The following is a 26371-nucleotide window of genomic DNA, read 5'->3' as shown; positions in this document are numbered from 1 at the left end:
ATCTGGAAGCACCCTACATTGCTTAAGGTATTCCATTTGCAGCAAGAAAGGGCACATGCCTTTTTTATATAAGGTGCTCTTATACAGCTTTCCATTAAGTACTCCAAAAGTGTTGTACAGTACTCATTAAAAAGAACTATTACTGTTGAAAAAGAAAATCTAACAATGGTAAGCTTTAAAATTTACAAATGCTTGGTTAAACAAGTATGTCTTCAGTTAGTACTGAAACACTATCAGGGTTGATAACTCTCATGTGGGGGTGGGCTATTCCAAAGGAGGGATGCCACAACTGAAAACTATATGTACCTGTTCTGCTAATCACACACCCTTCCAACATTTCACAAATGAAATTTGGGATACTTCCATATATTTGTAACATTCCTATTCTCACATGTGATGCACAAATGGATGTGCACTCTGTTTGTCCTATTCACATTGCACAGTATTGTTTTTTCTCTTCCTCTGCTCAGTGTTACAGAACTCTTTAAGGGGGTGCCTCTAAATGAGGCTTTTATTGCACTATTGTCCTACCTTATTCACCAAATTTTAAGATGAGGTCCACATGTTGTCATCTTTCACTTATAACCCAGCCATATTTTCCCACTGCTTCTTCCATCTTTTTTGTCACTGCAGGAAATCCATTATGGGAACAAAGTCAGCAAAGCTGGACAATGTCTTTTGATCAGTAGTGCTGGCAGCCGGCCCCCTGCAAGCACCCCTGTGCTGTCTTCTAAAGCAGGCTCTTTTAGCAAACTGCTTAGTAAACTGATCATAACCATTTCCATTTTTCTTAAATGTAAGAATAAGATTGTCAAATAGACTATTGAAATCTCACCTTGGATTTATTCATGCTCACTAGTTGTGTCTCAAAACTTATTTGTCAGCCTTTTGTATCTTGGTAGGCAGTTACGTGTGTGGAAACAACACACATTAGTCTTTTGTGTTTAGTAAACAGCCAAAAGAAACATCACCTAAGAATGCATCAGGACAAAGCTTTTATCCTGCGATTGCCCTGTCTCAAACACAGAAATTTATGGGGAGTGAGGACAGTTGTCTCCAGATGCCATCATTTTCTCTTTTGCAACCTCCCATGTTTACCTAGCTTTTTACTTACCAGAAAAAAATCCCTTAAGGAGGGAAAGATGGAATCACTGCCTTGTGCTTGGTAGCATTAGGAGTCTCCTCTCTGGAAGCAGCCTTAGTCACAGTCTGGTACTGCTGGTGTGATTTACAAGCACAAAAAGGGTGTGATACCAAAAATCCAGAATTTATCCCACAATATGTCATTACACTTAACAGTTTGAAATGAGTCTTATAAGCTGCAATATGTGAAAAGGCACTCTGCTTACAAGACAGTGGCTTAATATGAATTTCAGACAAGAAGCAGTTACTTTCTCAGAGAGTTCTAGAGCACCAGAGGGACTGAAAAACTAACAACTGTTAACAACTACTATATTTCTACACTGGCTGCAAAGAAGAGGTCTTCTTTCCTAGGGTGGCCATGGGTCCTACTTACCAGAGGACAGTCCTCTACTTCAAGGCCCTGCCAAGCATTGTCCTCTAGATGAAAGTGTTCTCTGTCTTAAGTGCTTTTTTCCTCATGGAACCACTGTTTGGTCCAAGTACCACTGAAAGACTGGAACCCTAAGAAGGGAGAGCACCGCAGGACCTTGAAATGGCCATCTAAAGTAAGCCCTTGGAGGACATGGACACTCACATGACCTGACCATGATCTTCTCTGGGACATGAGATCTATGATACGCAGAACTGTATACGCAGAACTGTATCCTCTTTTCTGACAATGTGTTAATTGGCTACCTTATATCCCTCTACTTAGTTTCTGTGCTGGGCATTTCTACACCACTAGCCCTCTCATGTTACTACATGCAGTTGGATGCCTAAATCCAAAGCTGCATCCTCTTCTGCATCATCCCTTTCATGTCATCATTGTCAGTAGTGTCTTACAGAAAGTACGAGTGCACTAAAATGCTAACAACAAATGTAAACAACAAATGTCGTCAAATCCCAAATTAAAAAATAGGGACAATTCAGTCATATACCAGAAAATAGGATAGAATAATTGGAACATTGGCAATTGGCTCCCTTTTTATTATGGTGGCAATTTATAAGTCAACAAAAAGAGGAAATGTACCAGGACAAAACAGGATACAGATTTTTATAAAAGTTGTGTATGCTGACTGATCTGTATGCCTGCAAACTTAGAAATTATTATTATAGTTTTAAAAGAAATATAGCTCACCTCTCCTTAATGCCTGCGCACTCAGTCCACTGCCGAAGTACTCAGTTCTTCTGGCTCTTTATCCTTAAACCAGATTTATACTAGAGAGGCCTTCCAGTAGATGGCTATGCTCTGTAGGCAGGGCATATCCCCCTACTTTTTACTCCCTTTTTCCTCTGCCCTGTAGTTGCCCCATCCTTCTTTCCATGGGCATCTCATCTCATTCTGGATTGGGCAGGTCCCACAGGCCTGCTAGCAAAAGCTCTGCTGCCAGCAGCTGGTGAAGGGAACCCCAGGAAGGACAGGAATTCCTGAAGTTTAAAAAAGAAGATGCAGCCTGTGCATCATACACCTTTCCACCACCAGATCCTAATCCCCATCCTACTTCTGCTTTGCTTTGCAGAAAGCCGCAGTGATAAAGCCAAACGACTCTTCAGGCACTACACAGTGGGCTCCTATGACAGCTTTGATGCCCCCAGGTGAGTAAACCATCCCAAAAGAATAGGTGATCTGTGGTCTTGTGCAGTGCAAGGTGTAGTCATGGGGAATTGTGGCTATACTTTGTGAGCATGGATAGATCTTGGCATGTTAGGGCAATAAAGGTCACCATTTCCTTCTCTGGTGGCATCTTACAAACACACACCCAAACATCATCAGTTCTCATGTGTTGCTCTTCAGGTTCACTCATGAAAACCCAGGTATTAGCACTAGGCTGAGGAGGGTGGCTTCCAACCATTACAAATGAAATCCCAAGATACTCTCTCTGGATCAGGCAGGAGCAAAGAAATGTGTTTATTGCAAAACAAAGCAGAAGAGTTATAAGTTACAGTCATTTTTGCTGTTCAGAAGATGATGGGCATGAGTGAAAATGACTAGCAGTCAACAAATTGTCATTAATTAATTCACCATAACTACTGGAGATAAAACTTATGAAATTTGCTTTTTGATTTGCGGACATAAAGAATATAACGGTGGGTTTTAAGACTACTTGATACATTCATGAAGGATATTGCTGTTTGTTCTGTGGCATTTTGAAGAAGGGCAACTTGAGACAGGATGTTGGGTGGAACTGAGTTTTCTTTTTAAAAAGGCTAAGTGAGATTGCAGTCCTGTACACTCTCACCTGGGAGTAAGCCTTGCTGACTACACTGGTATTTACATCTGAGTAAACATTCATAGGAGTGCACTGTGAATAGGATTTCCTTGGAACTAGAACCTAACCATATTTGCGTGTTGAGAAGAAATTGGTTTTGGCTATTTTGTGTGTGTGTGTGTTTGTGTTCCTCTACAAGAAATGGGTTTGCTCATTTGCTTGGGTCATCTAATGCCATCTGCTTTATAGCCAGCCTAGTATGGCACAGCTGGTTTTCTTCAGATGTTTGCTTGTAACCTTCTGGGACATGAACTATGGAGAGATGGGGAAAGCACAGAATATGGTCTGAATTCAGTCACTCTCTGGGCCTTTCCAACTCAATGGTTTCATCAGGAATCTTTTGAAAGCATCAGAGAACATTGCACTTACAAGTTTAATATGATACTTGTACTAATGAACTGAAAAATCGAGGAGGAGAATTGACTGTCACACTCAAGGACTAAGGCAGGGGTACAGAACCTCAGATCCAGAGGCTAAATCCAGGCCCTCAGAGTTCTCCAGAAGGCCACCCCGCACTCTCTTTCTCATGACTGCTGGACATTTGGTGGTTTAATAACATTTTTCTGCAGCTTTTCTCCCATTCTGAAAGTTCCCAATATTACGCCTCAGGCTAAGTTACTAGCATTAAAAGCTTCAGATGAAAATATGGAGGCATTTCTGGTGTTTTGGCCTTGCCCATTTTCCCTTTGCCCTTCCGACCACTGGAAAGCAGTCCCCTTGAGTTTTTCTGAAATAGAATTCAGCCCACAGTCTGAAAGGCCTAACAGAGAGCTATGTTGGTCTGTTGTAACAAGAACAAAGAGACTTGTAGCACCCTAAAGACTACCAGATTGAGTATGGCATAAGCTTTTCTTGAACTAGCAGTCACTTCATCAGATGTATCGAGGACTATGTGACTGAGTGATTAAGATTTTTATTTCCTGGTTGTTATTGTAGTCCCCCCCCCGCCCCTTCTATCTGCTTTAACTTGGAGCATGTTTGATTATATTAAGGTGTGATTGATTGCAATAAGATTGCACCCTAAATCAGCTTTCCCAAACTTGAAGTGCTTCAAATGTGTTGAACCACAATTCCCATCTAGGAACCAGACTGGAGAAGGCTAATTAAATAGTTCTCCTATTTTTCTTTCATAGACTCCAAATATTATACCTACAAATAGAAATGATAGCATACATGTACATTTATTTGGAGTGCTTAAAACTTTAATCATATCATCTCAATGATCATTACAACCTTGTGAGACAAGTCCATTTTACTATCCCAATATGGAGTGGAGTCTATAGCTAAGATACATTACACTTCTAGCCAGACCTTCTCCCAAAGAATTCAGAGCATCATACAAAGTTCATAAATACATGTCCACACATACACATTTTAGCCTCACAACATCCCTGTGAGGTGGGTCAGGTTGACAGAGAGTAGATGACACAAGGCCCCCAAAGCGATTTGTGACTGAACAGGGACTAGAGCCCAGGACTTCTCAGCCCTAATCTGACATTGTAACCCCAAACATTCCCGATCTGGTTTCCCCCAGAAGTGTTGAACCACAACTCTTAGCAGCCCCAGCTCTCATAGCGACTTGCCTAAACAAACCAAATGTGTTCAAATTTCGATCTCCTAGAATCACTTGGAAAATGAGGAATAAAGAGGGGTCTTGATTTAAGGAGCAAAAGGGGCACTGGGTGAGGGCAGCTCAACCTCCCCACTTCATGCATGCCATTCCTCCCTTGAAGATCCTGTCCCCTGGAGCAGGGGGGCAGAGTCTGCTGCCCATTCATTCTTTAAGCCAATGTGCAGTTTTGCATTTTAAATGTACCTAAATCTTAATATCATCATGGCTACAGGGATAAAATGGAGTTTGCTTCTTCTGTCTTCATTGCACACACTTCAATGGATAGCCATTTTGGAGACCTTCATCCCAGTGCCCAGGGCTAGCAGCACCACTGCAGGCATGCCTGCTCCCGGAGGTGGGTGGGGGGTGGTACTGGCAAAAAACCACTTTCCTTCTGTTCCCTCCACATGGAGGAGGCAGCCAATTGTTTGACTCTCTCATTAGGCTAATTATGGCTGTACCCACTGCTTCCAGGTCTATTTACATGAATCATTTACCCAGCACATATAACGTATAAAGTGGTTTATACCTTGTTTAGGCTTGCTGGAAGACTGGGAGATAGAGAACTGAATCTGTGACTGGCACAGGAGGAAAGCTGTGGCTCCTCCAGTCCATGTTGGACCCACAGTCAGCCTGTGCACGAGCCTGTTCTTCTTCTACCACTCTGACCCAGTTCACAAGCAGCAGCAGCAGCAGCAGCAGCAGCAGCAGCAAAGCTAGGGTTAATTAGCCCACACATTAGCACAATATGCTCTTCTGTATGGTGAGTGCATTTTGCAGCTCTTTTGAATATTCAACCCTTGATCAAGCTGTTTTGTGACTTTTGCACCCTGGTATTATAGGTTAATTGTAGCTAAATAACCCACAGATAACCTACAATTAATAGTTAGATTAACTGTCTGTGGGTTGTTTAACCTATAGTGTCTGGGTTCAGATATCACATAGCAGATCATTACCTGATCAGGAGCTGAATATTCAAAAAGGCTGTGGCGTGAACCCAATACATGCTGCAGTAAACTATGAGTTAGTTAACCTATGATTTGTCACTATTACATACAAACAGCTCTGTAATTTATCTCCCATTTTAGATAATCTCGAGACTTTTGGCTGTTACCTTCAACACCAGGGCAAGGCAACTCAGTGCCTTACAGTCATTTTGGATTTCAGTTCCCATAATTCCAGATGATTTGCCATGTTGGCCATAGTTGAAGGGGGTTGTAGTCCAAAACGTCAGGATGGTATTAAGTTGCTGACACCTGAATCTCGCAACTCTCCCACAGCTGTCCCAGGATACCTGGCTTCAACATTCACTCTCTCCCATTTGTGGAGATGCAAGTCCCACCCCAAACCCTAATTCCTTCACTGATCTGATTAGATCTACAAGACAGAGTCACTTCTAAGAAAATGTATTATATGTTCTCTTTTATGGAAGATTGCCTTCTGTCTGAAGGACTAATGGAGGACTCTCCTTAACTGAAGCCATCTTCTGTTTGAAGTTTATCTGATCCAGTTCTGGTTTCAAGATAAAGGACCATAAGAACTGCTGTTGCTTATTCAGTCTGGACTGCAGACTGAATAGGCAGAAACATAGGTTGCCTGGTCACTCTTCCACATTAGTGGAGATGCACCACATTTCTATTTAAATTATAATCTGTATATATCAATTTACATTCATGCATATAAAGTCACACATGCACATTCCTGCAAATCCTTTCTTTTTTATGCAGTTCTTTTGTGGTAATGTGTTAGTGATATTCCCAAAAAGTTTAAGCTGGAGGCACTATAGCAGGGGTGACTACTGCTTGGAGCAGCAGGAACAGAGGTACTTGTTTGTCTGCAAGTTCAGGGGCTGATGACAGCCTGATCCATTGGGTGAAAGAATGGGAACCATTAATGTGTAGCTGTCCCCAACCTAGTGCCTTCTGTGCAGGCTGGGGATGATGGTGTTTGTGGCCTAGCACATCTGGGCATAGATAAGACTTTCATGAAGCAGTTGTTCTGGCTCATTCATGGAAGGTTGGCAAATGACATCCTCATCTGTTTCTACATTTTCCCATGTTTTTCTGCTGCTTCATCTGGCTTTTTTTCTTACTGGAAAAATATCCATTAAGGAGGAAAAACCAGAATTAACTGCAGAAAGCCTCTTGAATTGTAGCAGTAGGAACCCTCCATCTGGAAGCACCTCAGATGTAGTTTGTTGCGATGGGGGCGGCATAGAAATGTTTTAAATAAATAAAATAAATAATAGTTTGTCCCTAATAGCCATTGATATACCAATTCTCTACAAATGTGTTGAATCCTTCATTTTTAAAAGCACTGTAAGCTATTCCGGCAAGTGTGACACCTGCAGGGCATCTTATGGGAGACCAGGTTCTTTGTGTTTGCATGCCCATTTCTTCTAACTGCATACAGGATTCCAAAAAAGAGAAATAGCCAAAGAGATGAAGCTTGCAGATTTGCTGCAGTTTCCACCTCCCTGCTCACCAGCCCCAAACATGTTGTGCCTATGCTAAAGTCATCCGTATTGTCTAGGGATGCAGCAGAGAGGATAGATCTGGATCTACTGAAAGATCTTGGGGTGATCTGCAAACAAAGACTTTCAACTTTTTTCTTTTCTTGTTTTTTTCCTTTTTGCAATAGCAGCAGCAAAATGTTTCCCATTCTGCCCTAGGTTATACTGTTGAAATGGCAAACTTGTGAGCTGGTACACAATGTTATATTATTGTTGTTGCTATTGCTACTACTACTATTCCTAGGCTCAAAATTGTTTAATTCTCAATATAGAGGAATTTCCACATACGGCTTTTAGTGTCATCACCCTTCCTCATTCTCTGGACACTGACATTTTCCGTTCATACCCCTCCTGTTTTTCCCCACCACATTTTCTGTCTTTTCCCTGCCTATGCCACAGTAAATCTGTTAAGGAAGAAAAGACAGAGAAGCTGTACACACCCTTCTGATGGGTAGTGCTAGAAGCCTTTCATCTGGTTCCACCCTTGGCCTTTTGCATCAGGCTTTTGTTAGTGGATGTTGGGGTTCTAGTAAGAGAGAGAGAGAGAGAGATCTAGAAAGCCTCAAGTCTGACAAGCCATAATGCAGGCCCATATCTCTCCTCCATTTCCCAAGTTCAGTGCTTCTCCCCACACCTTCCCACTGATAGCAGTGCGTTATAATCCGCCCTTCCCCAGTTTGGTGGTGTCCTCTAAATGGACTGGGCTGCACTCCCATCTATACATAGCCTGACATACCTGGAAGGCACCAGGAGGCGGCTGTTCTAAGCCACGTCCCCACACTTGCCTGAGAAATTCTGCCCTGCAGTCTTACCCATTACTGCCTACTTTCTGTTTGTGATCCATGTGCCACAGCAAAAATCTTGGAGCTCTGGGGGGTTTGGGGGTGTTACTGACTCCCTCCTTCTCTTCTCTGGCTCTGGCGCCTGCCAGAGACACTCCATCCCAACCTGCCATCCTCCATAGTTCAACTAGGGTTCCCCCCGCCCTCCCTGTCGCCCTGGATCCTTTCATTTGGCTCTCCCTTCCCAGCGGACCCAGTTATTCCGAGCCTGTGTGCCTCCGATGTTCTGATTTGTGCTGTGCTGCATTCCATGCTGTCAGCAAACGTCCTTGAGCTTGGCAGGCGGGTGGTGCATCTCAGTCCGGGCTACCTTTGAATCTGGAAATAGGACCACTTAATCCGGAGCTATCGGTGGAGGTGCTGTGGCTTCCGAGCACTGTGTGCACGCACGCACCCCTCCTGCTTTCTGCCACCGGTTCGCGTGATTCCTGGTTAGGCTTTGTGCTGCAAAGTGGCTGGATAGGCCCTGAACCTCTTGGGGCTCTGAACTTTGGCCCCAGCCAGACGGTGAAGAAGGGACATGTCGGGGTACCAGTAGCCATGCGAACCAGTTGGACAGCACCATGGGGCCAGATGTGGATGGGTGAGTGGGGTGGGTTGTAGACCAGCTGGGGGGAAGGGTGTGATGGGGGGAGGTTACGGCAGGGAAACATGAGAGTCTGTCTTCTTCCCCTTCATAATTCTTGACCCATTTATCTTTACCTGTTCCAACCTTCTTAATGGAAAGGACAGGAAATGGAATGGAAACTTAATTGAGAGTGATGGCTTGTTTGCTAGGGCAGGATGATAGAGGTTTGTCTGTCAGTGGGATATCTGAACTAAGAAAAATAAGTGGTAGGAAGGGCAAATGCAAGAATTGAGGTGTATGTGTTTGTGTGCAGAAGGAAACAATGGACTGATTATATATTTGAAAGTTTGTACATTACAAAAAGCTGTGCGTTGTTACTTTGCTGCAGCACAAGGGGTTAATGAACATTGCATGCATATGCAGAAAAGATGGAAATAAGAGTTTAATGTGCACTTTATGGTTTGTCCCGTTTATCCAACTGGGGGTCAAACTAGTTTCATATTGCGGCAGTTGCTCTCCGTTTCCATATTGTATTAAGAGACAAGTAGTTAGTTTCCCCTGCGAAGATTCCTGATGACCTCTTGTGAATTACTTCTAGCCACCGCTTAGAGGTAGGCTTTGTATTTGTGATGGCAAAGGCACATTTAGAACCCTGCAGTGGACAAAGCAACCTGTGATGGTGTGTGCATGCAAGTGTTACATAGTAAGACAACTGTCCTGAGGAAGAAGGGTTAAACTTTGCTCCCTCTCCAGCCTCTATGTTCAAGATGGCCCCCTCCTAAAGTTGTTTATCCACTTCTTTTATTTAAAACAAACTAACAAACAATAGCATTATTAAGGTTTTTTTAATACGTACTTGTATGTGACATGCAGTTTGCCTCTAAAGCCGTAAGAAAAAAAATGTTGGTATCATTGGTAATTTGTCACTCTAACTTGAATGTGTGTGTGTCTGAGTGACCTTGTGCGATTATGCAGATATTACTAACCTTGTGACGATGTACTTCATACATGTGACATGGATGTGCATATGGCATGTGACATGGATGTGTGTTAAGGTGTTGAAAATGCCTTACTTACCCCAGATCAACTTCTGTGGCTGCAGAAATGTGCACTTTTCCAAAGAAATTCCAGAAGTGTTAGGAGGTACCTCTGATGATCAGTTCTGCAGCACAGCTATTTGAGCAAACTTCTAGGATGCGTATTGAGAGATGAGGGAAGGGCAAAGAGAGCTCGCTTCTAATTGCATGGATTCAGGAATAGGGTGCTGGTGATTCAAAATCTTTGTGTTGAAATCTAGTCATACTCAGTGATCCCTCTACCTTTTGATTCATACTGCCGAGGAATTCTGTGCACTCCAGAGGAGCGCATGCTCTTACATAAACAAAAGATATCCTTTCCCTTGTTTTGTTTTCTCTTATTCTCTGGAATACTCCCCACCCCCACCCACCCCCCACAAAAGCAACAAGTATCTGTGTATAATACTATGGAAAGATGACATTTTATGCAGCCTTGCAAATAAGGCCATATAACTTACCAGTCCCCAAAAGTCTTATTATCCTTCTTTCCCTTTGTCCACACATACATCTACTAAGCATTTCCGGCCTATTAAAAATGCCATTTTTGTAAGACACCCTGCACTGAGGTTTCCAGAAGGAAATTATCTCAGGTGAGCAGAAATTCCGTCAGGCAGCAACCTGCTTTTGAGTGTGAATGCTAGATGTGCACATGAATATGAATGACTAACATATTGTGTGTATAGTGTGTGTAGGGGGCTTTTCTGAAGCTAGAAGAAACGTACAGGGAGGACCACGTGATGGTAAGCCTTAACTTACCTGCAGGGGTGACTTATAAGCCCTATCAGATTCAACTCAATTTTCTCCCATGAACATTTCTCACCAACCTGTAGTTTAGGGCTATAATCAGTTATGTCATCTACCAGAAAGCAAATCTCACATGACAAAATTGATTTGACTTCTGAGTTGTAAATGCATAAAGCAGGCTATAAGTATGCTATGCAAACTTTTCTTGGAAGCAGGTTCCTATGAAAGTCGGTGGGACTCAGGGCACAATCCAAAGCATGTTGCCCAGGAAATAAGGGTGAATTCATATATCTCCATTTCACCTTGATATTTACACTAACCAACCACAGGGGAGGGCTGAAAGTATTCGGGGCATGAGTGGCAGGCTCCGTCATCCTCAGGCTAAGACCAGGCAGCCATAACAAAGGTTATTTGCTGCAAGCATGGTAGCAACAGGGTCCTTCATGCATTGGACTGCACTTAACCTCACTCACAGCAAGCATGGAGGAAAAAAAACTGCTGGAATGTGTGCAGTGGCTTACAAAAGGGACTTTTGCCTACCCTCAGACCCAGTTATGGGGACAAGTCAATCACCCAGTTGCCACAGCCAACTTCACGTCCCTACTTCTATAGGAATCCGCACAAGACTTGGGAGCTGAAAATCTAGATGAAGATGTCTGCTTAGATATATAGCAATTTCCTCACAACCCTGGACCCTGTCAGATTGCAACTTCAATTATCCCCAGCCAGCCTGAGATTATGGGAGTTGCAGTGCTGGGGAAGGCTGAAATACAAGGATCCCAGAACCAAGGGCACATTTTTTGACAAAAGGGAGCAGAAGACTGGAGGTCTTTCTTTGGAGATGGGGCTACCTGTTTGGAAAGTGAGACTTTTTTTCCAGCCCCAAAAGGCAGTCACTTGATACACCCACAAAATGCACAGCTCTGAAGGGGCATCTAACAAAAAGCCCTGCTGGATGACACTGAAGGATATTCTGCCTCTCACAGTGCCTCCAGGTGCCTCTTGGAAGCTCACAAAAAGTGGATGGTTAATTTATCTGGTACAAGCATTGAGAGACTAGACCTCCGTAAATTTGGCAACCCCTCCCCCCTTTAAATCCCTCTGAGGAGCGGCAGCAGGTACCAAAAGTACAAATCGCGTGTTGCATGAAAAAGTACTTGCTTTCTCCTGTCCTGTCTCTCTTAGTAATAAGGCGTTGGGCCATCTGTCCCGGCAAATTTGAGAAGAACATTTGTCTTACTTGGTGTGGGTATGCATATCTGTGTATTTGTAGGAGAAGACGCTGGGTGCACATCGCGCCTTTTACAATGCCTATTTTCACAAAGGAGCTCTAGAAGTTTACACTCTCTCTGTGCGGGGCGTGTGGACGTGCGGGCAGTTTGCGGCAATTCCGCGTGCAAGACTCTCTGCACATGCTCAGAGGCCCGCGCGCGCTTGCCCACGAGCGAGAGCTGAGCCAGTCGGGCCAGCCGGCCTGCCAGCTTCCTGCAGTGCCGCGGCATCGCCGGATACTCTGGTGCACGCAAGGGGTTAAGCAAGCGTGCCGGCTGGTCGGCGTGCGCTCTCCCGCTCGCTCCGGCGGCGGCGTTGGACTCGGCTCCTACTGCCAATGAACAAGGCCGGCCGGTCGGCCTGCCTGCCTGCCTGCCGCTTCTCCTCGTCGTCGTCGTCCTCTTCCTCTCTCCCGCGGTGCCATGATGTGAGTATGGTGCAGCCCTCCCGCTGCCGCTGCTGCCGCTGCTGCGCCCCCTGCCCGCCTCCCCATCCCACCGCGCGCCCCTAGAATGTGGCTGGGCCCCGCGGCGGTGGCAGCGGCGGCGGCTGGGAGCCCGGGATCGGCGGCGGCGGCGGCGAAGCCAGAGCCATGGCCCGCTACGACGGCGGCGGCGGCGGCGGCGGCGGGAGCCAGCAGCAACAGCCGGCCCTCTCGTCCAGCTGGCCGGCCTTGGGGCCCCGGCGCCGGAGCGTCTGGTACATCTACAGGTACGATCGGAAGAGGAGGAGCAGCAGCCGGTAGGCGCACGGCCGCCGCCTGCCCCAGCCCCTCGGAGCCGGCCCCATTCATGCCTCCCGCGCCCCCACTCCTCGCTGGCGCCCCATTCATCCCTTCGCCTCGCGCCGCCCGCCCTCCGCAGCCCATTCACGCCCGCGCGCCCGCCATTCATGCAGCCGTTCAGTCAGCCATCCTCGCTGCCGGCTCCCAGCTCGTGCCCTCCCCTCCCCTCCCGCGCTCCATGCATCCGGCCATTCAGCCTGCGCGCTCCCGCTCGGGTAGATGGATGGGGAGTGGGAGCCCCACGGGGGGAGCTGACGATGCTGGCGGTGTGTGATGGGTTGGAGGTGCTTGCCAGAGAGATTAAGTACGTGAGCGCCCTGCGCGTGCCTTTGCGCGCTCTCGCCCGCTGCTGGGGGGGATTGAACATGCCTCTCGTGGAGAGGTGTGTGTCTGTTGTTGAGAGGGCTTTGCGCGTGTGTTCCGGTGTGCGTCAGTGTGGTCTTGTCTGTATGTGCGTGTGTCTACATACATATCTATATCTATAGATATATATAGATGCATCTCTGCATACAGGTCAGAGTGTGTTGTGTGTATGCGTCTTAAGATTGCTTAAGCAAATGGGCGCAGGACTGACTGGTTCCTCTGCAAGAGACGCCACGAGCAGGAATGGCTTGTGTGCATGGCAGTTTTGCTGAGAAGACTGGGGCGGGGGAGAAGCGACATGTGTGTCGTGTCTGTGTGTGTGTGTGTGCACGTCGCAAAGTGGCTGTGTAGGCTTCTGTACCTCAGAGGGATGAATGTATGTGTGCACATCTGTGGGTGTGTGTCTTGCTGGGCATGCATGGGTGCCGTCTCCACTGCATGCAGCTACTCTGTTGATTAATGCTGCTGTCTCAGTTGTATTGTGTTCTAGCATTATTATGGTGGCTAAGGAATTCTAGGAAGGAAACTTACTGTGTGTGTGTGTGTGTGTTGTATGTGCCTATGCATACTTTTGTGTTGGTAAATTTTAGACATGCACTGTGAAATGCACTGTGTTTTACCCTTCATAGTAGACCCTCAGAGCCTAAAGAGCAAGTATGCAGAGCACGATGTGCTAATGCCTCTGGATGCGCTAAAAGACATTTCTTTCTATTGGACACACAAGTATGCTTTTGTGCCATTTGTGGCAACATGTGTGTGCAGGGGAGGATTTCATGCTGGTGTGTTGTGTTTATGTACCATTTTATCTGTATTGTATATATTCGTTGTGTGCAGCTGTCTATGTACTTACCTGTGATGGGATAGGTATTTGAAACATTTGAACTGTTAGGTTACATGTACAGTTTCTGGTCTTTGTGATAGTTTGTTGCATGGAGGCAGTTTTGTGCATATGTTTGTAAGTTGCCTAGAGATCAATTTCAGATACAAGATAGGGTAAAAATGTTGTCAATAAATAAATATGTATGGCCTGTTTTAAGCATTATTTTCCTTCACTGCATCTGTTGTATTGTTTTGAAGATATGCATAGTTGCATGTTGGGCCATGTGAATTGATGTGACATGTACATGTTCATCTATCTGTATATAAGCATGATTTCTTGTGAACATACAGGTTACTGTCTTCGCTGATATATGTTCATACTAACATTGAATTTGGAACTTGATATTTCTACTCAGATTTTCAGGACATGCATGTTATCTCTTGAATATAATCCATCTCTGTATATATGGAACAAGGCATCCACTTGTTCTTATTAATTAGGAGTTTGAGGATCGAAATCCCTTTACAGGTACACTGCAGCATGGGAAACTGCAATTGTGTGAGGTTTATTGAGTTCTACCTGGGTTTGGGGTCTTGGTGTTTAGGAACCAAAGCAGAATGTTTCCAAGGCCTTGCTTACTTTGTGTAGTTGACTTCCACAGGAAACAAAAAGCTGGTTTATCAGTTGAAGTTTGCTGGGCTTGTATGCCCAAAATGGAAAGATTTGCTAATTTTACTTGCTTACAAGACTGAACAAACTACCTTCTTGTCATATCATAGTCTTGTGATAAGTTTACTTCTTTGAGATTGGGCAGGGAGCGTGGCCTTCCACATGCTGCTGGACTCCCTCATCCCCAGCCAGTCTGATTAATGGCCAGGAATGATGGGAGTTGTCCTCCAGCAAATGCTGGAGGGCCACATGTGCTCTAACAACCTGACAGAAGAGGGGGCATGGAGCAGGTGGCATGTGCCCCTTCACCCTTGTTCTTCCTGACTGGTTGGTTCTGTGCAGATCACCAGAACCTCCCAGGTGAGTTCTTCTCTGAAGGCACTGTAACTTGGCATTGGCTTTGCCTCTCCTTTCACGGAAAGGTTAGGCATTAACAGGACAGAGATGCATGACACTCCTTCCTGGCTCTTCTATCCAGTGCCTTCCAAATGTGAGAGACCTGTGTGGGCTGGGATTTATGTGCTTTTTTGTTTTGCCACAGTTACTTTGGAAATGTTTGGAATTCTGAGTATTGCTGTATGTTGGAGACAGCCTGGCTTCATGTAAAGCTTGAAGATGCCCTACAGCAACAATGGGGGAACATAGGTCCCGCCCATCAGCCTTGGGAGCTGAATGCTGATAACATCTGGAAGGCCACATGTTCCTCATCTCTGCTTTACAGGGTCGCATGTGTACACACAGCACAAGTAATCTGTTATGAGCACAGGGAGCGATGGTATTCTGTGGTGTTACATAGTCACCTAGCACAGCTGCTATCCGATTGTGCTCTGTCCATAGGAAATTACCTCCCACTGCAAGAATTACTAGCAGCATGTGGCACTATCACACATTTTGGTGCATAGTGTATTTCCTGCATGTGTCGTTCTTTGTACCAGTGAAGCATGCATTACAAAGACCTTATTGCTTATGTCAGGAGTGGAGAAACGTGTGGTCCTTCAGAGGTTGTGGGATTTCAATTTCCATCAGTCCCACCCCACATGGATGCTCCTAGTTGCATTTCAGCAGCAACTGGAGGGGCAAAGGTTCCCCAGGAATGTTTTAAAGATGCTCAACTGTGTGAAATAGGAATGGTATATCTTGCAAGTCTTTCTCACACATGGGCTGTAGGGTCCATGATATACCAAGGGTTTGCCTTGCTACACGGTCAAGAACACGGTAGTGCAGGCTGGACCACTTGCAGCCCAACAAACGAAATGCCACCCATCAGCCAGTCATAATGTGTTGCCTCCTGGATTGCCTTCCTTTTTCTGTAGTCCAGAAATGGGGGATCAAGTCCCTGGGGGATGGCGCTTGGCTCAGTGGGTGCCATATTGGCCTGGCATCAGGACAGTGGTATGTGACATCTTGTTGAGCCTACAACATGGTGGGAGCAATGCAAGAGTAGGGTGGGATTCATCTCACATCATATCAGTGATGCAATTCACTCATATTGGCAGCAGTACCCCTTGGGGTCTTGGCAGGCTGATGTCAGGGCAACCTTAGAGGCAGTCAGTGTGATTTGCAAACACAACAGTAAGATCACCAGACCCACACTTGCATCTGTTGCCTTCTCCTCTCTCCATTCATTATGCACAGTGAACTTGCGGGGAAGGTGGTACTGACAGTCCCCATTGCATGGTGAAGCCTGCAGAAAAGTTTGGTTCTGACAAAGTTATGCCATTCTTACTATGTTTGCGGTGCTTTGGCTGTGGGCAGCTGGATCCACATTTGCAGTTTAGGGAGCGCTGCAAGGTGGTGTCTGTTTGCAGTGCCAGAGACCTGTGCAGTGTTCCTAATCGCTGTATTTGCAGGCAGCGTGAGTGGCTCCTTGCACGGCTTACATAGTGGCACTGCTTCTGCTCTGATGGTGGGGGAACTGAGCAGTGTAGTCTGGTTGATACGTGCAGTGCTAGTCTGTATTCGCCTTGGGCTCTGTAGTTGCATGTGCAGCTCCCTAAGCATGGGCACTGGCGCCTGTGCAGTTCTGCATAACCAGTCTGATGCGTTGCCAGTAAGCATGCATAGCATATTCTGTGCTGCAGAACTGGGTTGTCTAGTGCAGCAAACCCTATTTCTGATGCACCGCATGTAACCAAGGCTGTGCAGTGGCCACTGCATTTGGTGCGTGTGGCTGATGCGTGTTTGCTGTGTTAGCCATCCTGCATTTTGTGCACAAGATTTGCCATGGTAGAACCCCATGAAGGACGGAGGCTTGTAGTGGGAGGCTTATGCTTAGTCTTGATATGTAAGTGGCCAAAACTGTAGGCAGTGGACATTGTGCAGCGCACTGCCAATCGTTTACCCTGCGCACTGGCTTCTGCTGTTGCCATAAGCCTATGTCGTCTGCCTTGGAGCTTGCGCCTGCTCTTCTGGACTCCGAGTGCCTGAGCCTGCATAGCAGGGAGGGTTTGCACTTGCCTTTGCTGGTGCAAAGTTCTCTAAAGAAGGAGCCCGTGCAAAGTTGCAGTGCTGCCTGCATGCCCTTTCAGAGCCCTTGCAGTGCATTTCCTTGTCCAGTGGGTCCCGTTCTTGCAGTGCATAGTATGTGCTGCATTTGCAGTATCACAGCTTTGTACAAGTGAGAAGGAGAGATCAGATCTGGGGCTTGCTAACTGTGCAAACCTGCCACACCACAAATCGCCTGCATGAGTGCTGGCAGTGTGAGTGATGTGGGGGCAGTGGATTATGCTTTGGTTATTCTCTGTACATCAGGCGAGAAAGTCTGAATCAGGAATTCCCTTTGAAATGTGGATAACCTGTCCTATCGTCTCTTTCCTTTGTAGTGACTACATCATTAAAGAGAAGACGGTGCTGCTGCAGAAGAAGGACAACGAAGGCTTTGGCTTTGTGCTAAGAGGGGCCAAGGGTGAGAGGGGGCGAGTTATTGTCACCCTTCGAGACTAGGCCCATCACTAGCCATTTTGGGCTAGCTGTCAAAGGAAGCCAGGCGGTCACTGCTTGCCCACCAATTTCCTCACCTTCCTCAAAATGGGTGAATGAAGATTATTAGCACTTAACCTGTGGTGGTTGTCCCTATCTAAAGGTGATCAGCGAGTGGACACTGGCAGGGTTAATAGAAGGAAGAAAGCAGCCAAGGGAACGGTGCCACCTAGTCCCAGTGGGCCCCCTCCCCCAGTGAGTCTACCATCCCACTGCCGCTGCTGCCACCAGTGCCTCCTGCCTTTCATCCTCTCTCTCACCAGTGCCGCTGCTGGCAGAGAGCAGGGAGCAAGCCGGCAGTGGCATCTGCTGCTCTTCCTTCTAAGTATCACATGGTCTGAGCCAGAACAAGGGGCAGGCAAAAAAGGAGGTTGAGATGGTGAAAAACAGGAGCAACTCGAGATGGTTTGTCCAGTGGGTCCTCAGCAGGTGCCCAGTCATGCCCACCCTCGGTGCCACCTCTTCTTTGTCAGAAGCAGGGCGGATGGCAGGAAATAGACATAAATGCTGGGTGCCTGTGCTGCTGCCGAAGTCACAAATTTGGCTTCCCACGATGCCTCTGGGTCTTTGACTTGCATTGGATAAGAGAGATGGTGTGAATGCCATGCTGTAAAATGAGCAGGACTTGCATTCACCTTGAATGGAGCCCCTTGACCCAATGGCCGAATCCCAGGGACGTGTGCTGAGCTTGCTTGGATATGGCTTCTTACCAGTAATGGGGAGAGAAGTGTTTAGTACACGCTCAGAGGCACTGCCCTGATGAACATTTTCATGACTTTGGAGGCCAACTGTGAATCAGGAATGAGGAATCCTTAGATGGCTTTTTAGGGCCCAGGCATCAGAGAAATGCCAGCATATCCATGATGCCCCATCTGGCCTCCTCCCCTGCCGCAGCTCCCAGCCCTGCTAGATGCTTTGCTCCAGGAGCATCACTTAACACATCTCTCTCTTTACAGCGCAGACCCCAATTGAGGAGTTCACACCCACCCCTGCTTTCCCTGCCCTACAGTACCTGGAGTCAGTGGATGAAGGTGGCGTGGCCTGGCGTGCCGGTCTGCGCATGGGAGATTTCCTCATAGAGGTAACGGCCCAGAGGAAAGGCCTTCCCAGTGGCCCCCAGGGGATGATTTTTAACTTGACCATTTTAATTTAGTGCATTTCTTAGCCACCTTTCTAGACGGTTGTCTTCCCAAGGCATCTTTCAATATAAAGCATGCAATTCCATGTCAAATAGAACAAGTTCAAAAAAATCATCTTTGTACATTAAAGCCAATATAAACAACTTGAGCAAAAGCAGCCTAAATAATTAAAAAGCCCCTTTCCTGTAAGAGTCAAAGAAAACAATTACATTTTTAGAATCCTCTTTAACAGAGCAACAGAGAGAGTCAGCTGTACACATCTTGGCAGAGAGTTTGATAGAGGAGGGGCCACAACCGAGAAGACCCTATCCCTACTATCCCATGCCAGCCTATGGCAAGGATCTTCACACACAAAGAGGGCCATAAGCATGTGGACCAGATTTCCCTCTTTCCCTAAGGCTTTGGACAACAACTCACAGTATTCCTGACTATTGCCAATGTTGGTTCAGGCTGATGGATTTTGTAGTCTGAAAATTTTTCAGGGGACCAGGTTGGGAAAAGCTGGTGGGGGCAATTCTTCAAATAAATACCTGCAGCCAAACTAGTTAAAGCTTTTGGAGTCTGCCTCAGCGCATTGAATTGGGCCCAGAAATGCATTACCATCCAGCTGACACATAATTGCTATAATATAATCAAACATTTTCACCAGACTTTTTGAGCTTGTGGGCACATTTGAAATCTGAGAAACTGCTGTGGGCATGACCACAACATGCTCATTATCAGGTCAGTACTTGGGTGCTGGCCTGTCATACTGGTGGATCACAGGCATGTCTTGTTCAGCAAAGAAATTGTTTCATGTCTATTGGACAATGCAGTGTCTCTCTTTATTCAGCTAATTACTGGTAGTACAATCCAGCTAATGTGTATTTAAACTTCGGATTTAGCAATGTCCAGCTGTTGCATCTTTTGCAAGAAAGTTATTACATAAATAAATTTTGTCCTGGAACAGTCTTTAATTTTCACTTATGAATGTGCTCTTTTTAAATGTTACCTACTTTGTGGAAATTAACAAACTGAAAGGGAAATGCATTTTCTGTGGCCTTTTGATAGCCAAAAAACTGCTACGAAAAACTGGAGGCATAAACACTCATCTCTTAGAATGCTGTGGACTGAGTGATTTCAGTAGGCAAATAGATGGCATATAGATGCCAATTTCCAATGGATTCATTTCATACCTGGTCTGATTTTTTGAAGCTTATGTGTGGTTGCTGGAATGTTATGTGCATTTTGTACAAGTCCTAATGCATATATTTTTTAAAAGGAAAAAAAAAGAAATCCAGGTGTGATGGGACCACACTGGGGACCATTTGCTTATGCTGTGTTGGGGATCTGTGAAGCTAGCCCTTCCTTCTCCATACGAGTGCTCTCCACATGTTTTGGACTTCAGCTTCTATCAGCCCAGCTAGCATGGCCCCTGGCCGGGAATGCTGAGATTTGTAGTCCAAAACACCTGAAGGGCACCAGGTCAAGGAAGTCTGGTCTAGTTCCAAGAAGGACTATATCAGAAGCATGCTGCACCTGCTGAACTTTCTGAGTCTTCAGAGGCAGTCTGTTTGTCATTTCTGCACTGTTTCCTAATTGCAGGTATATGTGTACTGTTTCAATAATTCTTTCATGTTTGATGTAGAATTTAGATTACATGGCACAAACTGAATTTGTATAACTTTATGTCCATCCTACCATTTATCACTTTCATTCCCTGACCAATCAGAAACAGGCATAGGAAGCTTAGGATGAGCATTGCCAGATGAGAATAAAGTTCAGTTTATTCTAGCTTTCTGCTTCCTTGGTGGCTGGCCAGATGCTGGTTCGGTGGCAGTGTGCTATTCTGGATAGAATGTCAGGTTGGGATTTGGGAGATTTGGGTTCTAGAGCCCTCTCGGCCACCAAGCTGTAACTTTGGATCAGTCACTGACTCTCATCCTAACCTACCTCACAGGGTTGTGATGCAGATGAATCTCTTCAGAGGTGATTTGTAGATAGTGGTGACGCCAGTAGTCATGGTATATGTTGGTCCCGGTGACATAGGAAAGTGTCACTGAGAGGTCCTGAAAGGCAAATTTAGATTGCTGGGTAGAACGTACCATGGATTTCTCCAAAATACATTCTGTGCCGTGCGCAGGGCCCGCTAGATAGGCAAAGCTGAGGAGTCTTCGGTTGTGGATGAGACAGTAGTATAGGGAGGAGTTCAGATTTGTTACACACTGGGGAACATTTTGGGACAAGCTGAGCCTCTCCAAGAGAGACAAGGTCTGTTTGAACCAAAATGGAACCAGACTGCTGGTGCTAATCATAAAAAACCATTTTAGGTGGCAGGACAGCCTTTAAACTGAACTGCTGGGGGAAAGCCAACAGGAGCTGGAAAGCATCAGTTTGGGTTGATTCATCTCTCAGGGATGGAGCTGAAAATGCTTCCAGTTGTCTGAATGTAGAAGGGAAAGATACAAGCCACAGAGACAAAAGCACCATAGCAGAAAATGTACATGCCAGAGACGTCTGAGGAGAGCCATTACATGTAGGTGTTTCTGTGCAAATGCTATGAGTTAGAAGTCCCTAAGCCAAGGTGGGAGAGTTGGAGTGCCTGGTTTTAAAGGAGAACCTAGACATAGTCGGCATTGCAGAAACCTGCTGGACTGGAAAAAACCAGTGGTATACAGTCATCTCTGGTTATAAGCTTTATAGGAAGAACAGGGAAGGCTGTACTGGGGAAGTTGCTATTCTATGCCTCAGAGAGGGCAAGGTGTTGAGCAGACTAGAAAAACTGTGGGTGACAGTATAGGGCTCCAAAATTAATTTAGTTCTAGACAAATGCTGTTGTTCTCACACTCAGTGTGATCTTGAGAAGGAGTACAAAATCAGGAAAGCTTCCAAAGAAAGTGGTGTAATAATGGGTGACTTCAGTTACCCGCAAATTGACTGGATAAATACATGTTTCAGTCACAACAAAGAGCTTTAAGAGGTGTTTCGATGCCCTGAATGACAGTACTCTTTAACGCTTGCTTCTCGAACTGACCAAAGGGGAGGAAAGCCTGGGTTTTATCCTGGCTGGTGTTACAAAGATAGCTGCAGAAATAATGTTACTAAGAGGATGTTACAGTTTCCTCAGATGTGCTTTACTATATTGGGGTGGACAACTTCAGGAGGGTTGGTGGCCCATGTTTCACCCTCCTCCTGGAACCTTCCAAGGGGCACACTCAACACCAAACTCGCAGTGGCCACAAAAGGTGCAGCAGTTTTCAGGGAGATGGGGACCCCAGGTGCACAGTTCTACATGCAAGCCAGGTGCAGGCTCCTGACATGCCATGTTTCCTTGCTCAGTTGCTACAGTCACAGGAAGCCATGCAAATGGCCAGGGGGAGGGATGGGACACAGGCAGCCCATGTTGTCCACTCCTGAACTGTTTAATTCCTGGGATACATATGCAAGTCAAAATGATTGAAATTTCTGATCCCCTGTGTTTGAACTCTTTGTAACATTGCTGAGGACTCAACCCAAAAAGTACTCGTCAAGTCATACAGAAGTTGAAATTTAAACCTTGCTCAGGGATTTTTTAAAATTTAACCCTGCTCAAACACCGAATGAGAAAGGTAAGAAAAAGCTTTCTTAGCCTTTCTTGGTAGCAGATACAAACATAATGTTTGTCCTATAACATTGCTGCTTTTTGCCATGCTCTAGAAGGCTTGCCTTCCTTAAAATATTCCCAAAGCTGGTGAGTTAGACAAGTCCTGCCTGAGTCACCAAAATGTGTCAGGGATTTTAACCCCGACAGGCCTAAAGGTTCATTTGTCTAACCACTCGTGAGAAAAAAACCACCAGCAAACTTTTCGAAAACCCCAAAAGCTCTTCATTGAAGCAGGCATCCAGTGGAACAAAGCAGCTCCTTCATAAGCGACCATCATCGGCCATTAACGTTCCGAATGTTTTTATACCTTTAAGAACTAACTCGGTCATTGGTCATTTTGGCCTGTCCCCATCCATACATCGGTCTCACCTTCTGCACATGGTTAGCTAGAGAAAGTAGGCCATGTCCCTCATTTATCATAACGGTGGACACAAGCGGGAAGTTAGGGGCCAGCAGTAGTCTTCTCAGTATCATCACAAGTAAGAATACTGTTTCAGCTAAACAATTTTCGCTACACTGTGTTACATTCATCCACATAAACACTTTGAATTTCTGTAAGACTTGAGAGGTGCTCTTTGGGTTGAGGCCTCAGCAATGTTACAAAGAGTTTAGATACAGGGATTCAGAAATTTATATCAAAAACATGGCAATGATGGGAGGTTTAAGGTTAGGGAGGAGAAAATAGCAAGGGGCACCAGGTTTTGGAAGAACATTGCTGTCATCGTTTTTTCTGCACACTTCCAGCAGGAGCTTAACCATCAGTCTTTTCCTCCAGGTAAATGGACAAAACGTGGTGAAAGTTGGTCACCGGCAGGTTGTCAACATGATTCGCCAGGGCGGCAACAACTTGATGGTGAAAGTTGTCATGGTAACACGGAACCCAGAGATGGAAGAGGCCATGAGGAAGAAAGGTACTGCAGTGCATTCTGGGATATGTAGCTTCTGGTTCTCTGGATGGGGAGGGGAGCCTTTTAGATCACTGGGGTGGGATCATGGCCTCCAGCACAGATGAGGAGGCTCTGATGCTGAGATGTTCTAGGTGCTGCATGGGACTGACTAGAGTTATGACACAGCAAAGGTGTATTGAGAGTGGAAGCAAACTTCGTGTATCCTACATAGTGGTGCACTTAGAATCCTTAGACAAGATGAGTGCTCTATATATAGTAATACGTTTTACTTCACAGTGGGCTGTCATTCTGTTGAATGGGATCCAGGAGCTGTGCCCCAAAGTCCTAACTTAGTGGCACCGTTCCAAGTGGTCATACCATGGTATGGAGAGTAGTGTCTTATTCCCTTCACTACAAAATGCCAGTAATCACTGGAGACAGAGTTGAGTCTTGTAGGCCTGAGAAGCAAAATGTCATTCCTCTGGGTCAGGCCATAACTCAGTGGCAAAGCTCATGCCTTGCAGGCAGAAAGTCTGATGCTCGGTCTCTGATTTCTCCATTGAAATGGATCAAGTAGCTTTGTTGGGCTGGATAGGCAAATGACACAAGGCAGCTTTGTATATTGTCATCTTTTGGAAGCTGAGAGGTTTCAGTTACCCAAGTTCTGTCTCCGGGAGGTACTTAACAGCATACAGTGCAATTCTGTGCCTATTCAAAGCAAATCCCATTGAGTTTAATGGTCCTTGCTCCCAAGTATATACAGGTATAGCCTTAGGAAATCAGAGGGAGAGACCTCAGAGGTCTACTGTGGGAGAACAAGGTATTTGGCCCAGTGCATTTCAAGCCTTCTTCACAAATGACTGACTCAGGGCACAATGCAATGCATATTTTGGCAGAAAAAAGTCCAGCAACTCCCAGCATTTCCCAATGAGCTCAACTGTCTAGACAGGCATTGCACTGCACTCTTAATCTCTTCAAGGAATAGCTAGAACCATCTTGCCTATTATCTCCCAAGTTACTCTAAGAACTCTCCCATCGGCTTTCTGTACTGTTCTTTTTCCTTCTTCCCTTCCTTACCCTAGCAGGTTAGCACATGGGTTCTGAGTTTCTTGAACAGTTGGGTAGCATGCAGGGAATCCAGCTGTGAGGTGGCCATGACAGTGGCGGCATGGAGTTCAGCTGGGCCACAAAGCCTCCTGGGGCAGGATTGTGCCCCACCAGGATGCCATATGGCTGCTACCGTGCCCACCACAGAGTTGCCAGCCCCTGCACTAGAACATGCAAAGCTGTGGCACGAGGCGTAAGAATTGTTTCATAGAGGAGTAGACCCCAGGGGGTTGGGGAAAAAGCTGGTGATGGGAGTCAGAAGAAGTGAGTCTGGTCCTACAATCAAGACCACTGAGCTGCTTCTTGTTTTTAACCCTAGCTGCACCTCAGCAGGCAAGACGACTGCCCCCTCCAGCCATCTCCCTGCGCTCCAAATCCATGACATCTGAGTTGGAGGAAATGGGTAAGTACGGTGTCACTTTACCCTTTCCTACACCGAGGGGATGTGGGGAATTCTCAAACCTTTTCAGGCTGGATTTTTCCTGATACCTTGTGCTGGAAGGGAAGGGAGGGTGCACTGCATTGGAAGGACATTGTGGCTGACAGACACACCTACAAGTTGGCATTCACAGGTGTACCTGGTTGACTGAGCAGCTAATACTTTCTGTAGCTTTTGGGAACGTTTCTGTATTTGATTTGGAAACTGTTTTTTTCTGTGATTTATTTGCCAACATTTTGGGAGGAGCCACCCCATCCTGGTTGTCATTCTCCTCCCAGGTATATTGGATATATGCCCTCATTTAGAATAGAGCAGAAGACCTGCAAATGGATGAATCAGGCAGGGTCAGACATTCAGAATCGACAACAACACTCAGTGTCAGGAAAGCTGCAATGATAATTTTGAGTTTTGTTCTCAGTAAGTGTCTTAAATACCTTCCCCTCGACACCCAGGACTCAAGGTAGCTTACAAGGTAATTAAACCACAAGATTTAAAACAGCTACAACAATTATCCATTAAAATACAACTACCCCATAAAACAACTAAAATATCAGCAACAATTATGAGCAACCAGATGGATGCATTAAATAGCCCCTCATATGTCAAGGCATGCCTGGGAATAGAGGAGAATCCCATAGGATTCTGTATGGAGACCAATACTTTTTAAGCTTATTTATACATGATCTGGAATAAGGCATGAGCAGCGGAATGACCAAGTTTGCTGATGACACCAAATTATTTAGGGTGGTTAAAACAAAAAGGTATTGCAAAATCCTTCCCAACTGGGAGAATAGCCATCAAAACGGCAAATGCAGTTCAGTGTAAGAAAGGGGAAAGTAAGGCATGTTGGGGCAAAAAAATTCCAACTTTAATATAAGTTGATAGGATCTGCGCTAGCAGTAACAGACAAAGAAAGAGATCTTGGGATTGTGTCAGACAGCTGAACAACAATGTCAGCCTACTATGAAAAAGATAAGACTCCACGTTAAGAAAGGATTTGAAAATAGAACTGCCAATATCATACTCCCTTTATACAAATCTCTGCTATGTACAGTTCTGGTCACTGCACCTAAAAAAGCTATTGTAGACTTGGAAAAAAGTCTACAGTGCAGATAAGTACAAAAGAGTAGATACAGTGCAAAAGTTTACAGTGTAGATAAGAGAAACTAAAATAATCAAGGGGTGGGGTAACTCCCCTCCAGGGAAAGGTTTCAACATCTGGAACTGTTTATCTCGGGCAACGGGGGTGTGAGGGAAAACATGATAGAATTTACCAGATTATGCATGGTGTGGATAAGGAGACATTTTTCTCTGCTAATAGTAAAACTGAAGGAAGTTGATTTGTTTCGTTCTTGTACCACCCAATAGCCAAAAGGCTCTCTGGGAAGAGATTCAGTCTCCTTATTGAGAAGAGATTTGGGACACACACAGTGAATTACTTCATCATGGAGCGCACGGTTAGACTTCTACAAAATGTAGTGATGGCCACCAATTTGAACAGCTTTAAAGGAGGAGTAGAGGAATTCATGGATGATAAAGCATAT

General features: G+C 45.6%; 1 protein-coding gene across 1 annotated transcript in view; it reads left to right on the top strand.

Moving 5' to 3' along the window:
• Window positions 1-26371, top strand: part of SHANK1 (SH3 and multiple ankyrin repeat domains 1) — a 99269-nt gene that overhangs the window by 57970 nt on the left and 14928 nt on the right. Inside the window, 6 exon segments of the mRNA XM_044444762.1 lie at window positions 2643-2718; window positions 17477-17559; window positions 18590-18714; window positions 23170-23305; window positions 24364-24366; window positions 24708-24791. Coding sequence (XP_044300697.1) covers window positions 2643-2718; window positions 17477-17559; window positions 18590-18714; window positions 23170-23305; window positions 24364-24366; window positions 24708-24791 — 507 coding nt within the window.

Source organism: Varanus komodoensis, unplaced genomic scaffold, assembly GCF_004798865.1.
Source record: "Varanus komodoensis strain SLA01 unplaced genomic scaffold, ASM479886v1 scaffold45, whole genome shotgun sequence".
Lineage (NCBI taxonomy): Eukaryota > Metazoa > Chordata > Lepidosauria > Squamata > Varanidae > Varanus > Varanus komodoensis.
The sequence above is the reverse complement of the archived record's forward strand: the minus strand, read 5'-3'. Positions and strand labels throughout refer to the sequence as shown.